The 15,198-nt window shown below is 36.1% G+C and overlaps 1 protein-coding gene across 3 annotated transcripts in view; it reads left to right on the top strand.

The window, feature by feature from the left end:
• Positions 1–15,198, top strand: part of LOC110096551 (protein DA1) — a 60,874-nt gene that overhangs the window by 12,039 nt on the left and 33,637 nt on the right. The window contains exons 1-2 of one of the 3 annotated variants that reach the window (XM_028693299.1): positions 9,216–9,392; positions 13,517–13,672. In XM_028693299.1, the coding sequence (XP_028549132.1) occupies positions 9,387–9,392; positions 13,517–13,672 (162 nt within the window). In that variant the 5' untranslated portion in view covers positions 9,216–9,386. Of the gene's footprint in view, positions 1–9,215; positions 9,393–13,516; positions 13,673–15,198 lie in introns of those variants that run through there. The other 2 variants (XM_028693298.1, XM_020822566.2) reach the window with 2 other exon arrangements.

Here is a 15,198-nt window from a genome sequence, read left to right as displayed (position 1 = left end):
ATCCAGGAGATAGACATTTGTGCCCAACTTTCGCAGAATATGAAAGGCCCAAATTTCTTTCTGCTTAATTTGCCAAAAGTACCAACAGGAAATCGTTGACGACGAAAGTAAGCCATAACCATGTCACCCTCTTTAAAATAAACTTCCCTCCGATATTTGTCAGCTGCAGATTTGTATTTAACATTAGCCATACGGAGTTTTTCAAGCACTTGCTGTTGGACAGATTTAATATGATCAAAAGTTTCGGTGGCTTCAGCACTAACTTTGTTAGGTAAAGGCAAGCAATTTTTATCCAAAATGTGAGGCATAGGCTGATAATAAATAATTTCAAAGGAAGTTTTTCTAGTGGATCCATTAACAGAATTATTGTATGCAAACTCAGCTTGGGGCAATATCAAATCCCATTGGGATGATTTCTCACCAGCAAGCAATCTCAATAAATTCCCTAAGCTTAGATTGATAATTTCAGTTTGTCCATCGGTTTATGGATGATAATCAGTACTAAATTGAAGAGTAGTTCCTAATTTAGCCCATAGTGTTCTTCAAAAGTGATTCAAAAATCTAGTATTCCTATTAGAAGTAAATGTTCGAGGAATGCCACGGAGATGAACAATTTTAAAAAAATTAGCAATATATGAGACATTAAAAGTTTTCTTGCATGGAATAAAGCGTGCCATTTTGTTAAATCGATCCACAACAACAAAGACAGAGTCATATTTTCGTGCAGTAATAGGTAGCCCTAAAACAAAATCCATAGAGATATCCTCCCAAGGTTTATTTGGAATTGGAAGGGGAGTATACAAACCAATGTTTTGAGAAGTTCCCTTGAAAGCTTGACATATTTTATATTGTTTCACCAGCTTAGCAAATTGCTTTCTCATATGAGGCTAGAAATATTTTTCTTTCACTAAGACAATAGTTTTTCTTTGACCAAAATGCCCACTCAAACCTCCACTATGAAGTTCTTGCACAAGTTGTTCTCTTAAAGAATTTTTTGTAATGTAAAGTCTAGAACCCTTAAACAAAAAATCTTGTTGAATGACAAATTGAGCAGATTGATCAGTTCAAGAAGTGAGACAAGATTCCCAAATACTCTTAAAATCTGCATCATTCACATAAGTGCCTTTTAAGAAATCGAAACAAGTTATGGTTGGGTAAACAGTTATCAAGAAATGAGACCTCCTTAAAGCATCAGCCACTTTGTTTAGCACCCCAGATTTATGCTTAATATGAAAAGAGTATTCTTGCAAAAAGAGGTCCATTTGGCATATCTTTTGTTCAGATTTTTTTGAGAGCCCAAAAATCACAAAGCTTCGTGGTCAGTGTTTAAAACAAATTCTCTTTGAATTAAATAACATCTTCAGAATTTCAAAGCTTGAACAATTGCATAAAATTCCAAGTCATAAGTAGAATATCGAGATCGAGAATCATTTAGCTTTTCATTACAGTATGCAATGGGTTTTCCTTCCTGACTAAGCATAGCACTTATATTAATATGCGAGGCATCACAATCAACTTAAAAAATCTTTTTAAAATTTGGCAGGCTAAGGATTGGAGCTTGACTCATTTTTGTTTGATTTTTTGAAAAGTTTGTTCAGCTTCAGTTATCCACTTAAAGACTCCTTTTTCTAAACAATCAATGATACGGGCAATCAGATAACTGAAGTTTTTAATGAACCTTCGATAGAAAGAAGCTAAGCTATGAAACCCTCTCACCTCGTTGATATTTTCTGGAGTAGACAAGTTTTGAATTGCTTCAATTTTAACAGGATCGACCTTAATTCCCTTCGCAGATACAATGTATCCCAAAAATGTTAAACTTGAAGTCATGAAAGAACATTTTTTCAGATTAATGTACAATTTTTGCTCTCTTAGAATTTGCAAAATTTGTTTCACATGATTAAGGTGCTCAGAAGAGTGAATACTATAAATTAGAATATCATCGAAGTACACTACAACAAACTTTTCAATAAAAGGTCTTAAAACATGATTCATTGTTCTCATAAATGTACTAGGAGCATTAGATAACCCAAAAGGCATAACAAGCCATTTGTACAATCATTCCTTGGTTTTAAAAGCAGTTTTCCATTCATCTCCCAGTGTTTTCCTAATCTGGTGATACCCACTTCTCAAGTCAATTTTGGAAAATATTTTGGCACCACTTAACATATCCAACATGTCATCCAGTCTATGAATTGGAAATCTATACTTGATGGTGATTTTATTTATAGCCTGACTATCCACACACATTTTCCAGGTTCTATCTTTCTTAGGTGTAAGCAAAGCAGACACAACACAGGGATTTTGGCTTTCTTTAATTAGACCCATCTCTAACAGTTCAGACACTTGCTTAAAAAGTTCTTCATGTTCAGTTGGACTTATTCTGTAATGGGGAAGATTAGGCAATGTGGCTCTCAATGTGATGTTGAATATCTCTCATAGAGGGCAAACCTTTTGGCAACTCTTCAGATGTTATATCAAAAAACTCATCAATTAAATGTTATATTTCTTTAAGAATTTGAGAGTTTGAATCAGTTTCTTTTTCTAGCATCAGATATGCTATCTCAGATTGTTTTAACTCATTTGTGTTAAGAAGCAGTTTGGGAGTGGTTGTTTTTGCAGTTTTGTTATTTTTGGCAGGTGGGTCAGGAATATGTTTTTAAGGATAAAGAGTGAATTCTTTATTATTTTGAATCAAAGTGTATGTATTCTTTTCCCTGCTATGAATGATTTTGTGATCAAATTGCCAAGGGCGACCTAATAAGACGTGACAGACTTCAAGAGGCAAAACATCACAAACAATTTGATCTTGTAAGAACTCCCAATATTTAGATTAACAGTGCATTGGTTTATTATAGGAATCTCACCCCCTTCCTTGAACAAAGAGATTTTGTATGATTTGACAAGTGGTTTAGATTTCAATTTGAGCTTATCAACCATTAGTTGTAAAACAAAATTACATGAACTCCCACTATCGATCAGTAGAGTGCAAACTTTTCCTTCAACTATGCAGGTGGTTCAAAAAATGTTCCTTCTAAGCCACTTACCCCATTTCCATTTTATTAGTTAGGACTTGTCGAATTACTAAAAGTTGTTCACCTTTATCGCCCTCTATATCAATTTTTTCTAATTTGATTTCATTTTCATGTTTAGATTCATTTTATCCATCTTCTATTTCTTCGTCATTTTCAATGTTGTTATTTCTTGGAGGATTGTTTTTTCTACAAGCCACAGAGAGATGCCCATATAACCCGTATTTGTAACATGGTCCAATCAGTTTAGGTTGTTCAGTAGGTTTAGGCCCCATTATTCCTTTACCCTTATCCAAAGTTTGAGTTTCAAATGATTTAGTTCGCACACTCGATGTTCCTACAGAAGTTTGTGAAGATTGAGTTTTAACCCCGCCAGTCTGTCACCGTTTGTAAGTTTCAATTATTTTGTTGTGACCCCTTTGTTGTTGCTTTTCAATTTTCAGTGCCATTCGATAAACCTCGTCGAGTTTAATTACACGGTGCAAATTCAGTTGATCTTGGATTGTCCATTTTAGACCGTTGATATACCTAGTGACAGTTCTTTCCTTGGATTCATCTAAGTCATTTCGAGTTTGGAGTTTATAAAAAATTTTCGTGTATTCTTCGACCGATTGATTACCTTGACGAAGGTTGTTGAACTCTTGAAATATAGTTCGTGCGTGGTCTGAAGGCAGAAATTTCCTTTTCATTTTTTCTTTCATTCTTTCCCAGTTTTGTATTTCTTCTTTCCCTCGCCTTAATCTATTGTTTTGAAAATTCTTCCACTATGTGAGTGCATGATCAGTGAGTTTTAAGCTTGCAAATTTAACCTTCCTGTTATCCGGTATTTCCTTCCATTCAAAAGACTGATCCATTTTTTCTACCCATTCAATGAATTGGTCGGGTTGTAATTTTTCTTCAAAGTTATGAATATCAGTTTTAATCCCATAATCCCAACTTTTTGTCACCTATTTTGATTCCTAGGGACTTCCACACTTTCAAAAATTTGAATATTAGTTGACATCTATGTTTGCAAGAGTATTAGCCATGTTGTTTATTTATTTTAACTGTTGCATCATTTGTTGCCAATCTCCTTGATTATTAACCATTTTTGTTTTCTTAAGAAAGAGACTCACACCAACCTAAGATTTGCTAACTTGCTTTGATACCAAACTTGATGTAGGAAAACTAAAAAGAAAGAATCAAAAGAGGAGAACACCAGGACTTGTAGAACAAAACTCAATTCAAACTAGAATGCTGACATCCAAACAAACACCAAAACAAATGAAAGCCAAACAAAGGAAACAAAATTAAAATTAAACAATACTACCCTCAGAACAACCGGCAAGCAGTTTCCTCACATGAAACGAAAAAGTAGGCAAAGTATAATAAGTGCTTAAGGGTTTGCAAACCAAGGGTCCACCACAGCTACAAGGTCCAAAATCCAACAAAACTCCTCCGACAAATGCCACCAAATCAACAAACAAGCACCTCCAATAGCTCAAGAAGAAGGATACAAGTGGAGTGGAACTTGCAGAGAGAAGAAGAGGTTAGAAGCCCAAGACGAAATAGAGAAGAGGAAGAGAGAAATGGAACAAGCTCTCAAGCTTTTCCAAGGAAGAAGAAACCCTCAGTTTTTGTAGAGACTTTGCTCAAATATTCAACCACCCTTTATGCTTCAAAACATCACCAATTTATAAGAGAAAAGGGGCAGCCAAATAGCCAAACCACCTCCAACCTAACCAATCAGGTAAGGGGAAATGGAAGGCCAGCAGACATTCCAGAACAACACCCGAAAATCCTCACAAAAAATCGAGAAAAGCAACCACGGGACAGGCAACTAGGGGAGGAACCGAAGAGGCAGCACAGGGAATCAGAACCAGCAGCCAAGGAGACCGGAATAGGCCACGGGAAGGAGAACCAGGAGGGGAAAAACCGAAGAGACACAGAGAAAGGAAAAGGCAAGGATTCCACTCCACATAGTGAGCTAACAAGTGGAATAACTTTTCATAATAATGAGCTAAAACATCAGCTCAAGCATTAATGAGCTAGAACCAAGCAACTTCCATAAAAACACAGCTCAAAACCAAGCAACCAAGCCCAACCTGAGAGGCAACCAACAGCCCAACGACAAAAAAAAAACCAAGTAGCTAGCACACCCAAGGTTTGCCATGCCCAAGCACTACCTACTCATGATCATTGGGTAGCATAAAAAAACCAAAAACTATAGCATTCAAATTACAATTTTAAAACTAAAATAAACTGATATTTGCATACATCATGTTGGGAGAGAAAGTAGGAGTCCGACTGTTGCTTGATGTGAATGTCGAGGAAGTGGTGAGCTTGGCCCAGATGTTTCATGGTGAATTTACTATTTAGTTATTGAATAAGGTGGGAGATTATGGGTCATTTTCTGTTATAAGGAGATCATCGACATATATGAACTAGCATATGCGAGTTTGATTTTGGATAAAGATGAGGAGGGAGTGATCAGATTTGCTGTGAGACAAGCCAAGAGGTTGTAAGTAGGTGGTGAAGGTTGTAAATCACTGTCTCGGTGCTTGTTTAAGGCCGTAGAGAGCTTTATGGTGATGGAAAACATGAGTGGGGTGTAGGGAATCTTTAAAGCCTTTTAGTTGAGTTATATAGACTGTTTCAGTGAGATGTCCATGAAGAAATGCATTGGCAACATCTAGTTGTTGAATATATCGATTTTTATTAAGAGCAATTGTGAATAGAACTCTGATAGTAGTGATTGTGGCTGCGGGGCTAAATGTTTCATTGTAGTTAAGACTGTATTCTTGATGATATCCTTGAGCTGCGAATCTAGCCTTGTGACTAGCAATGGGGTCGTTAGAGTGAAATTTGGAATGGTATGTCCACTTGTAGCATAGGATAGAGGCTTTGGGAGGTGGTGGAATTAGTTCCCGTGTACCTTGTTGTTGAATTGCAAGAAATTCAACTGCCATTGCAGTTCTCCAGTGGATGGATTTGATGGCTTTAAAATAACAGGTTGGATCGGTTGAGATGGTTGGAGAGGAGTGTATGTGGAGCAGGATGAGGAGGTTGCAAGGCTTTAATGAGCCAGTTTTTAGTCTTGTAAGCATTGGGTGTGTAGGTAAAGAGACAAGTTGAATTGGTGAAGAAGTAGGAGGAGAGGGTTGGTTAGGTGACGTATGATTTTGAGAGGAGCTAGCTAGAGAGTTGAATTGCTGTACGTGGTAAGTGGATGTGGTGGGGCCTGATGAGATGGAATGAGTAGGAGGTGGTACTTGTAATTCTGAGGTTGGAATAGTGAATATAGGTGTGAGGAGAAAGGGGTTGGTGGATAGAGATGTTGTGGTAGTAGGAGTTGAGAGATGATGAAATGGGAAGATATCTTCGTTGAAGGTAACGTGTCTGGAGACATGTATGTGTTTCGTTGTAGAGGGGAGATGTTTTTGGTAGTGGGAGATGACAACCAATATATGAGATATGTGGCTGTAAGTGCAACATCTGGCCAAAAAGTGTATGGAATGGATGCTGTGAGAAGTCAAGTGTGAGTGATGTCCAGTGTATGGCGGTGTTTGCGCTCAGCAAGCTCATTCTGTTCGAGAGTATATGAACATGAGATTTGACGATGAATGCCATGGTGGTGAGGAATGAGGTGAGAGTTTTGTTTAGATATTCGGTACTTCCATCAGTTCTGAGGCATTTGATTTTGGTAGTTAATTGGTTTTCTATGAGTGTTTTGAATGTAATAAAAATTTGGGAAACTTTTGATTTTTGTGTCATGGGAAAGATCCTCCATGTAAAGTGAGAGAAATCATCAATGAAGATAACATAATATTTGTAGCTTTGATTGAAGATGATCGGGGAAGGACCCCATACATCAGAGTGAATAAGAGCTAAAGGATTAAGAATATGGTTTTAAGACTTTGCAAAAACTAATTTATGGCCTTTTGAGGCATTACAGATAGAACAAACAGTAGTAAATCTAGGTATAGATAGATATTTGTTTTGCTGAAAATTTGTATTGAGAACTCGACAATGAGGGTGACCGAGACGATGATGCCATAGAGATGAGGTTGATCTTGTAGCGGAGAGGGTGGAGTTGCAGGATGCAAATTGGGAAGTGTTGATTGGATAAAGGCAATCACGGCATGGATCCCTGAGGATGATTTGATTTGTCTGCAGGTCCTTTATTACAAAACGATAGGAGTTAAATGAGATAGAGATGTTATTACCTTTTGTAAGATGAGATATGGATAGAAGATAGTGAGAGATATCTGGAATGTGAAGGAGCTGAGATAGAATAAGCTTACGTGATGGTATCATACGTGATGGTGTCAGAAGTAATCCGACGCCTGAGTTAGGTATGGGGAGAGATTGGTCAACGCCGATGGGTGATGTTGTCGGTGGCATGAAATGGTGAGGCATTCATCATGTTGTCCATTGAGTAGGTGAGATGAGAGGAGGCACCGGAGTGTAGATACCAGTCCGTGGATGGGGCGGCGGAGGTGATGAGGGCTTTGGTGGTAGTTGGGGATGATTGTGGTTTGTAGTGAATGTTCAGGTAGTGCCAGGAGTTTGAGGTGGTGTGACCCTTCTTGTTGCAGATCTAACATGTAGGTAGAGGTGTGAGGATCCGGATGTGGGATGGCATAGGAAGCTTCTGCGGCCAGGTTAATTTCTTCACTCATGAGTAGAGAGTAGAGATTATCCAGACTGATTGGGTGGAGCATAATTTTGATGGAGATTTTAAATGCTTGATAGGTCGGTGGAAGACCGTTGAGGGTGTATAGAATGACATCTTCTGGATTTATGGTTGATCCGATGGCGGCTATGTTATCCACCAGAGATTTGATTTCAGTGAGATAATGTGCCTTGGTGAGGTTCCGCATAGTAATGTTATGGAGTTCGTTCTAGAGTTGAATAACTCGAGAACGGTTTGAGGCTTGGAGGCGAAATTTGATGGTGGTCCAAATAGTAGAGCATGATTCTAGGTGAAGAGCGTAGGGTAGAATGGAGGGGGTAATGGTGGAGCAGAGAGCAGCCGCAAGGTTTTGGTTGACAAGCAACCCTTGATTGTATTGAGGATTGGGCTGTGTAGTGCCGTCCGCTTGCTGGATGAGGCGGGAAGCTAGCGAAGCCATTGGTTCGGAAAAGCTTCAAAACTTGAAATCTCCACATAGGATAGTTGTCATTAGAGAGTTGGGTGGGTACAATATTTTTGATGTTCGAGATGACAAATTTGAGGGAAGAGGGTATCTTGGGGTTTGCAGTGGAGGTGTGATGCGGGCAAAAAATATATGGGAGCCTATATCTCTTGAACCCACAAAAGAAGAGGAGACGAAGCACCAAGATAGAAGGGAATTACTTAGAGATATTAGAACAAACTCTTACATTTCAAATCTAACATAGATTTAGAAATTAAAAAAACTTACAGAGACGACTCGAACACTTAAACAAATTACAATGACTCGAAATTAAAGACATCCTAAAATTGCTTCACAATTAGAAGAGGTATACAGATGGAGTGGCACTTGCGGAGAGACGAAAGAGGTTAGAAGCCGAGAAGAAATGTTGGAAAGAGCTCGCAAGATTTCCGGAGGGGATGAGAAAGAAGACGGACAAAGCTCGCAAGCTTTTCCAAGCAAACCCGCAGGTTATAGCTTTTCCAAAAATAATATATCATTCACTTTCTTAAAACATAACAAACGCCTCATATTTATAGGCATGAAAGGGGAATACCAAAAGACACAAACATTGAATTCTCATTGGAATTCCAAACATGACAAACCATTAAAATCCTATTGCTTTTCACGGAAAAACATCCCAAGCCCAAGAATCGAAGGAGCAGCCACGGGAGCCAAGGAGGCTGCACGGAACCAAGTCGTCAAAGCCACAGGAAAACTCCCAGGCTCGGAAAACCAGTAGCCGGCCGGAAATCCAAGGGGCAAAGGCACGGAAAACAGCAGCCCATGGTGGAAGCCAAGGAGCCACGGCATGGGAAATAACACATCTTGGAATTCCAAAAGTCGGTTTGGAATTCCAAGAGACAAACATTATTAAAACACAAAAAAAAAACAATAAAAATTACATTAATAAAAAGATAACTATGAACTAAAATGTTAGCTAATAATGAGCTAACCCTTAGTTCAATAAGTGAACTAAAGACCAGCTCATAAATGAGCTAAAATTTCAGCTCAATTTTGATTGAGCTTGTAAACTCGAGGGAGGCCAAAATTGATTTATTTTGGACATAAGTTGACCCCCCCTTTGTCTACATCAAGGTGTTTGTGGATGGTTTGCTGAATTGAGAGGTGGCAGAAGGAGCCATGGGATAAAGGAGGATCACGCCTGCTCTGATACCATGAAAAAGCTTGGTTTCCTATGCAGGTAAAGTTGCCTAATAGAATAAAGGCAGAAGTAAAAAGTATGCACAGTAATTCTATGTAAATGTGTTTTTCACTGATCTGTTATAAACAGTACATTGTGTATATATAGGCAAAAGCTTAAGATAGCTTTACACGTGATGGTTATGTTGTATGGGTTTGTTATGGGATGCTGGATGAGATTTGTCTGGCTGTTGCTTTGTCAGTGGTGGTGGTGTTATGTTCTTTCACCATCAATTACATTGACGGTTCAAATGCTGGAATTAGCACTTAAAGCGGATCAATTGAAATCACATTCTCAGAGACCATCACAAAATAAAAATCTCGGTGTTGCATCCATTTTGATTGCTATGAAGTTTGAACTTAGTTATAGCGGTTTCTAGATGTTGATGCACCTTAAAGAAAAAATATATATTTAAGCACAACTGGAAGTTAGATGGCTGTGAAGTTTGGGATCACAACTTATCACCTGAACAAACACCAATCCAAGCATAAATCCGATTCAGAAAGATCTAACTGAAGTTCATTTTTACTTAATTTGGCCAATTTGGAGTTGAAACTAGCTTAAATGGTGTATCTCCCTGGATAAGATTCGACTCATCATACTTTGTTCTTGAATGCATGAATAACTTGAATTATAGTTCAACTGACCCTAGTTTAAGAGAGAGAGAGAGGTTGGACTGAACACCCATCTAATCCTTTCTTTATTGAGTGATTAAGTCTTTGGTGGAAAAGGGGGTAGGGTGGTTTTGCCTTTCCTTGTTGCAAGCAGTAAGATGACAACCTCTGATCGTACTGGCATATGTGCTCATTACCATGTAAACCATTCCAAAAAAAATTTCGACTTCTCAAAGTTGTTGTGCCTCAAATTATCCTATCAATCCAACCCTTTCTTTATTGAGTGGCAGTTTTTTGGTGGCGGTAGGGGGGAGGGGGTGTTGGGTTGTTTTGCCTCACCTTACTGCAAGCAATAAGACGACAACCTCATATGGTACTGGCATGCGCTTGTTTCCAAGCAAACTATTTCAAAAAAATTTCAACTATTTGAAGTCATTGTGGTTCAAATTCTACGTCATTTACCTCAATATGGGTGTGCATTTAGTTGGTTCAGATGAATTGGTTGATGGATTTGTTAAATTAATTGAATCGAATCAAAGGTAGACATGAATTGACCTAATCATTGGTAGATCCGAACTCAAGACAACTCAGCTTATTTAGTTCAGTTAATAAATAAAGACATTTTAAACTATTATTTAAACAAAATACAAGCAAATAAAATTATCTAAATATGGAGTGTTCAATAAAAATGAGTTTTTATTTAGGCAAAATTTTGGTTTTCGGTTAAATCGATTTTACCATAACCCAAATAATCCTTTCAAATAAAAACCCGAATCAAATAAAGCAAATATGTTTTTTTGGTTTAAATAGATTTATGTCACCCCTACACCTCAAAATACTCCTTCGTAAAGGGAAGTTGATCAATATAAACATGATAGGGTATTGTAGTTAAATTTTGCAAGGTTTGTTCAAGACACAATTGGAATCAGCTATATTCAAAATATTCCCCCTAAACTACGCTTCACATACTTCCCAACAAATATAAGTTAGCTATATTTACTAGTTTATTAAGTTCCACTTTGAATTTTTTCTTGTAAGTATTCATATGAATTACATTTATTGTTAATTTTCTTTTACTCTTTTGAGCTTTAAGTGTAATTAAAATTTTTATATGAATTTATTTCAGAGCTTTTGTATTGAAGAAAAGATAAAAGTACTCCATAGTTTTAATGGCATTCATGCGTATCTGATAATAGCTGTTTGAGATGCAGTTTTCATTTGAGTAATTAATAACTTATAAGTAAAACTTATAAATAACACCTCAAATTTTAATATGTCAAAAAGAAATTGGCTTGTCAAATTTCAAAATAACTTATCAAAAACTAATATAGAAATGTTTTTCTAGAATATTTATGACTTTTTAATAATAAAAGTTTTTTTTCTCAAAATTGAGAGCATTCCTCATTATCAATTTAAATGATAATGAAATTGATATCATAAAATGATATCTCACTTTCCATCTATGAAAAATAAGGTTTCTTTACCTCTTCTACCGCCACACCATCATTGCTGCGTCTAGTTGGAGGCCCGAGATGACTAGCTTTTCTTTTACTCCTTGTTTTCTCTCTCTAGCTTTTCTTTTACTCCTTGTTTTCTCCTCTTTCAATTTGAACTCCAAAATTGGCTATATTAATCCTTTCTCCTTTGCTTAAAAGCAAGATGAACGTGCATCCATCTTTTTACCTTTTCCTTTTTTCCATCTCCATCACAATTTCTTTTCTCAACCTGATGATTTTTCCCAGTGCCATTTCATTTGCTTACTTTATGACATCAACAAGATATAAGAAAACAAACCCTTATGCAATTGATGATCATGATGATGATCATCTTAATTAGTTTTAGCCCAACTATTTGGGTTAGGTTTATGAATATTTATTTTTCTCCTTGGAGTATTGTCTGAGAGTTTAACCTATTCTTCCAAAATCATTTTGACTAACTTCCATCCTTTGAACTTTAGGCCTACTTCTCCTTCATATATTCCCTTGAATATAATTTTATCTATTTTTCTAATGGGTATATTTTTTACTCTTTGTTGTATATATCTAAACCACCAAAGTCTATATTCAATTATATTATCCTTTATAGATATCACTCCAACAATTTGGCTAATATAATCATTTCATAATATATGCTTTTTAATTTTGCCACACATTTATCGTATCATTCTTATTTCTAGAACACTCAACTTATATATCTTTGATTTTTTAAAACGTCTTAGCATTGGATCTGTATGACATTGTTGTCTTAATGGTATTCACATAAAATTTATGTTGAATTTTTAACATTGTCGGCCTAATTGTACAATAACAATAACATCAAGCCTTTATCCTATTATGTGGGGTCGGCTACATGAATCCTTTTTTGGTGTTCGTTTTCTCAAGCTATCAGATACTATGTTAGAAATGCTTTTTAAATTCCATGGTGTCTTTCTTTGGAGTGAGATAGGGTTTGGCGTAAATTTTATGGTTGCTTGCAGACAGAAAATTCTACATGAAGATTTGATGTTAAGTTTGTTTTATTATTGACCGAATAAGTTTGTCTTCTTGCATCCAAGGTTCTCTCTTGCTGTATTTTAGGTTGTGACAGCTGTTTTTTATTTCGTTGCATGTCTCACTACATCCCTCCCCATTTTCTCTCTTCACATAAACTTTAAAAATAGGAAAGTGTAAACCATAATCTGCATGATGATTTATCGCACTGAATCAGTAGGAATGCCTTCTCCATGAGAATTCAAATAATAGGAGCTTGATTAATCACTCTTGTTTCTAAGCTTTTGTTTGATAATATAAATTTATAATGCAATGGATTGTGGGAGCAACTTGTTCATGATGAAGAGGGAGCATATTTTAAGGTGATCATTTGAAAAGCTGAAATGATATTTTTCCTGGTTATCCTTCAAGAATGCCTTTCAATCTCCACCTATTATTAAAATAAATCCTATATTTATTTTATTCAACCCACTATTTATGGGCCAGCTACAAAATCAATTGTCTCGTTGCTTTGCTCAACTCTAGCATGACAATTTAGCTTCCTTCTTATTAAACTCTAATTTTACGATCTATTGCTTTTTGTTGTTTGAGATTGTAAAAGTTGGAAACCAACTATTTATGATCTTATCATATAATCAGAGAGTTTAATCTTTCAGTGTTCTGGTACATGCTCATTGTAGGAACTGCTATAGATTTAACTTGTTTAGATGTTCTGGTTGTACTAGAATTGTATAAGGTCTATTTAAAAAAAATCATTTTCTTGTTTCTTTAAATAATTCTTTTGTTTTGTTACTTTTCCTGATTTTAAATGATTATGTTGTTTTCTTTGGTTTAAATGTTTTCATACGTTTCATTCTTTAAGCCAATGAGTTCTAACCCTCGGGATATCCCGTTAGCCTTTCAAAGGGATGAAAAGGCTTCAAATCCTTTTTATATCTAATCACATCATGCGCTTCTTTCAGAATTATTTGTTTCTTTGCCTATTGCCATACTTATATTGTATAGTTCTGTGATATGTCAGGATTATGGATTTCTCTATTGCCATGCTCCGATAACCTCTTGCTCTATGGATTGGCTGAACAAAATCTTTAAGGGGTCGAACTATAAAATTTCTGAAGGAAAATACAGTGAAAACTGTGGGCATGATACGGACTGGAAAGAGAACACAGATTCCTTGGTAATTTTACCTGCTTTGTTTCCTTTGTACTTTTACATTGTTTTATATGGTGTAATATTCCGTATATTCTTCTTGTTGATACATTTGCACGATGCGTTTGCATAATGCACACATTTTTTAAGACATTTTCACAATGGATTTGCATTGTCTTTAATATTTTTATATGATTCATTTGCATAGTGCACTTATATGTTGTATTTGCATAGTGCACTTGTACGCTTTTCAAAGCACATATTTGAGATTGGAAACTTTTTATGGTGTGTGTGCATGAATTTTTTATTGTTCAAATTTAATCACTCGCATAAATATTTTGCTGCTAAAATGCACAAAAAAATTTCATTTGAGCTTTAATACGTGCACTCTGTACGCTCCCAAGTCAATATTGTGGATCCAGTTCTGAATATTATGAATTAGAATCTTATCACGTGTTGAGACACATCACATTCTTTTCTTTTAATTGGTTGAACTTCAGGGGCAGGAAATTATTTTGGATCCAATTGTGACTGGTGGATATGTAATAGGTTGAACGGCGAGTGGGGTTCTAAATGGGTTTGAGAGGATAACGTGAAGAGGAGTTTGGAAGAGATGGTCAAAAGAGGGTCCAAGCCTCGTTCTGTGCATGGATTGTTGCCTGAGAAGGAGGGCGAGTGGGGCAAGTTTGGGAAAGAGGAGATCGTGTGATCTCCTTCTTGATTGTTTGCTTTTTTGTATCGTCGAGGGTTTTGATAGTTTTGGTGGTAACGACATGTGTAAGACACGAGCATGCGGGCATGAGATTCAGATGATTAAGAATCCTACATAACACAACATCAAGTCTTTATCCCACCACGTGGGATCGGCTACAAGAAACCCTTTTCTCCCATTTTGTTTTGTTAAGAGTCAAATTTTCATTTAAATCGAATAAAAATTTGTCATTTCTAATATTTTCTAATAAAGCCTTTTTTAGGTTTACCTCTACATTTCTTAATATATGCCAATTCTAAATTTCTAATATATCTACTCTCCTAACCGTGTCATCGGAAGGGCGACGTTTATGCATGCCTCAATAATTAAAAAAATCATTAAACTATTAAACTTAAAATATATGCATCTATCAAATAAATAATTGATAAAAGTCATTAAACTTAAAACATATGCATCTATTAAATAAATAATTGATAAAAAAATCATTAAACTTAAAACATATGCATGTATCAGTTCTTGTTTGCGAACTATCGTAGTCATGTGCTCTGATTTTTGCTCGTCACCTTTTATGTAGATGAAATTTCGATATGTTTGTCTTGTACGATGGATTGGATAATGTGTTATTTTTTAATATTTTTAATGTTCCTGTCTTGCCATGGAGGTTCATTTTGAAAATGAGTGATACTTTAGTGATTTTGACTCGATCAAGATGTTTCAAACCATATTTGTGTGATTTTATTTCCGTTCTTCATCGTCATTATTGCGTATGATTGGATCAACTTTAGGAGTAGATGTAAAGGCCAACTAAAAGTAAGCTAAAAAAACATTGTATAAATTAAAGA

The sequence above is a fragment of the Dendrobium catenatum genome, unplaced genomic scaffold (genome assembly GCF_001605985.2).
Source record: "Dendrobium catenatum unplaced genomic scaffold, ASM160598v2 fragScaff_scaffold_249, whole genome shotgun sequence".
Classification (NCBI taxonomy): domain Eukaryota; kingdom Viridiplantae; phylum Streptophyta; class Magnoliopsida; order Asparagales; family Orchidaceae; genus Dendrobium; species Dendrobium catenatum.
Note: the sequence above shows the minus strand (reverse complement) of the source record. Positions and strands in the feature narration are given on the sequence as shown.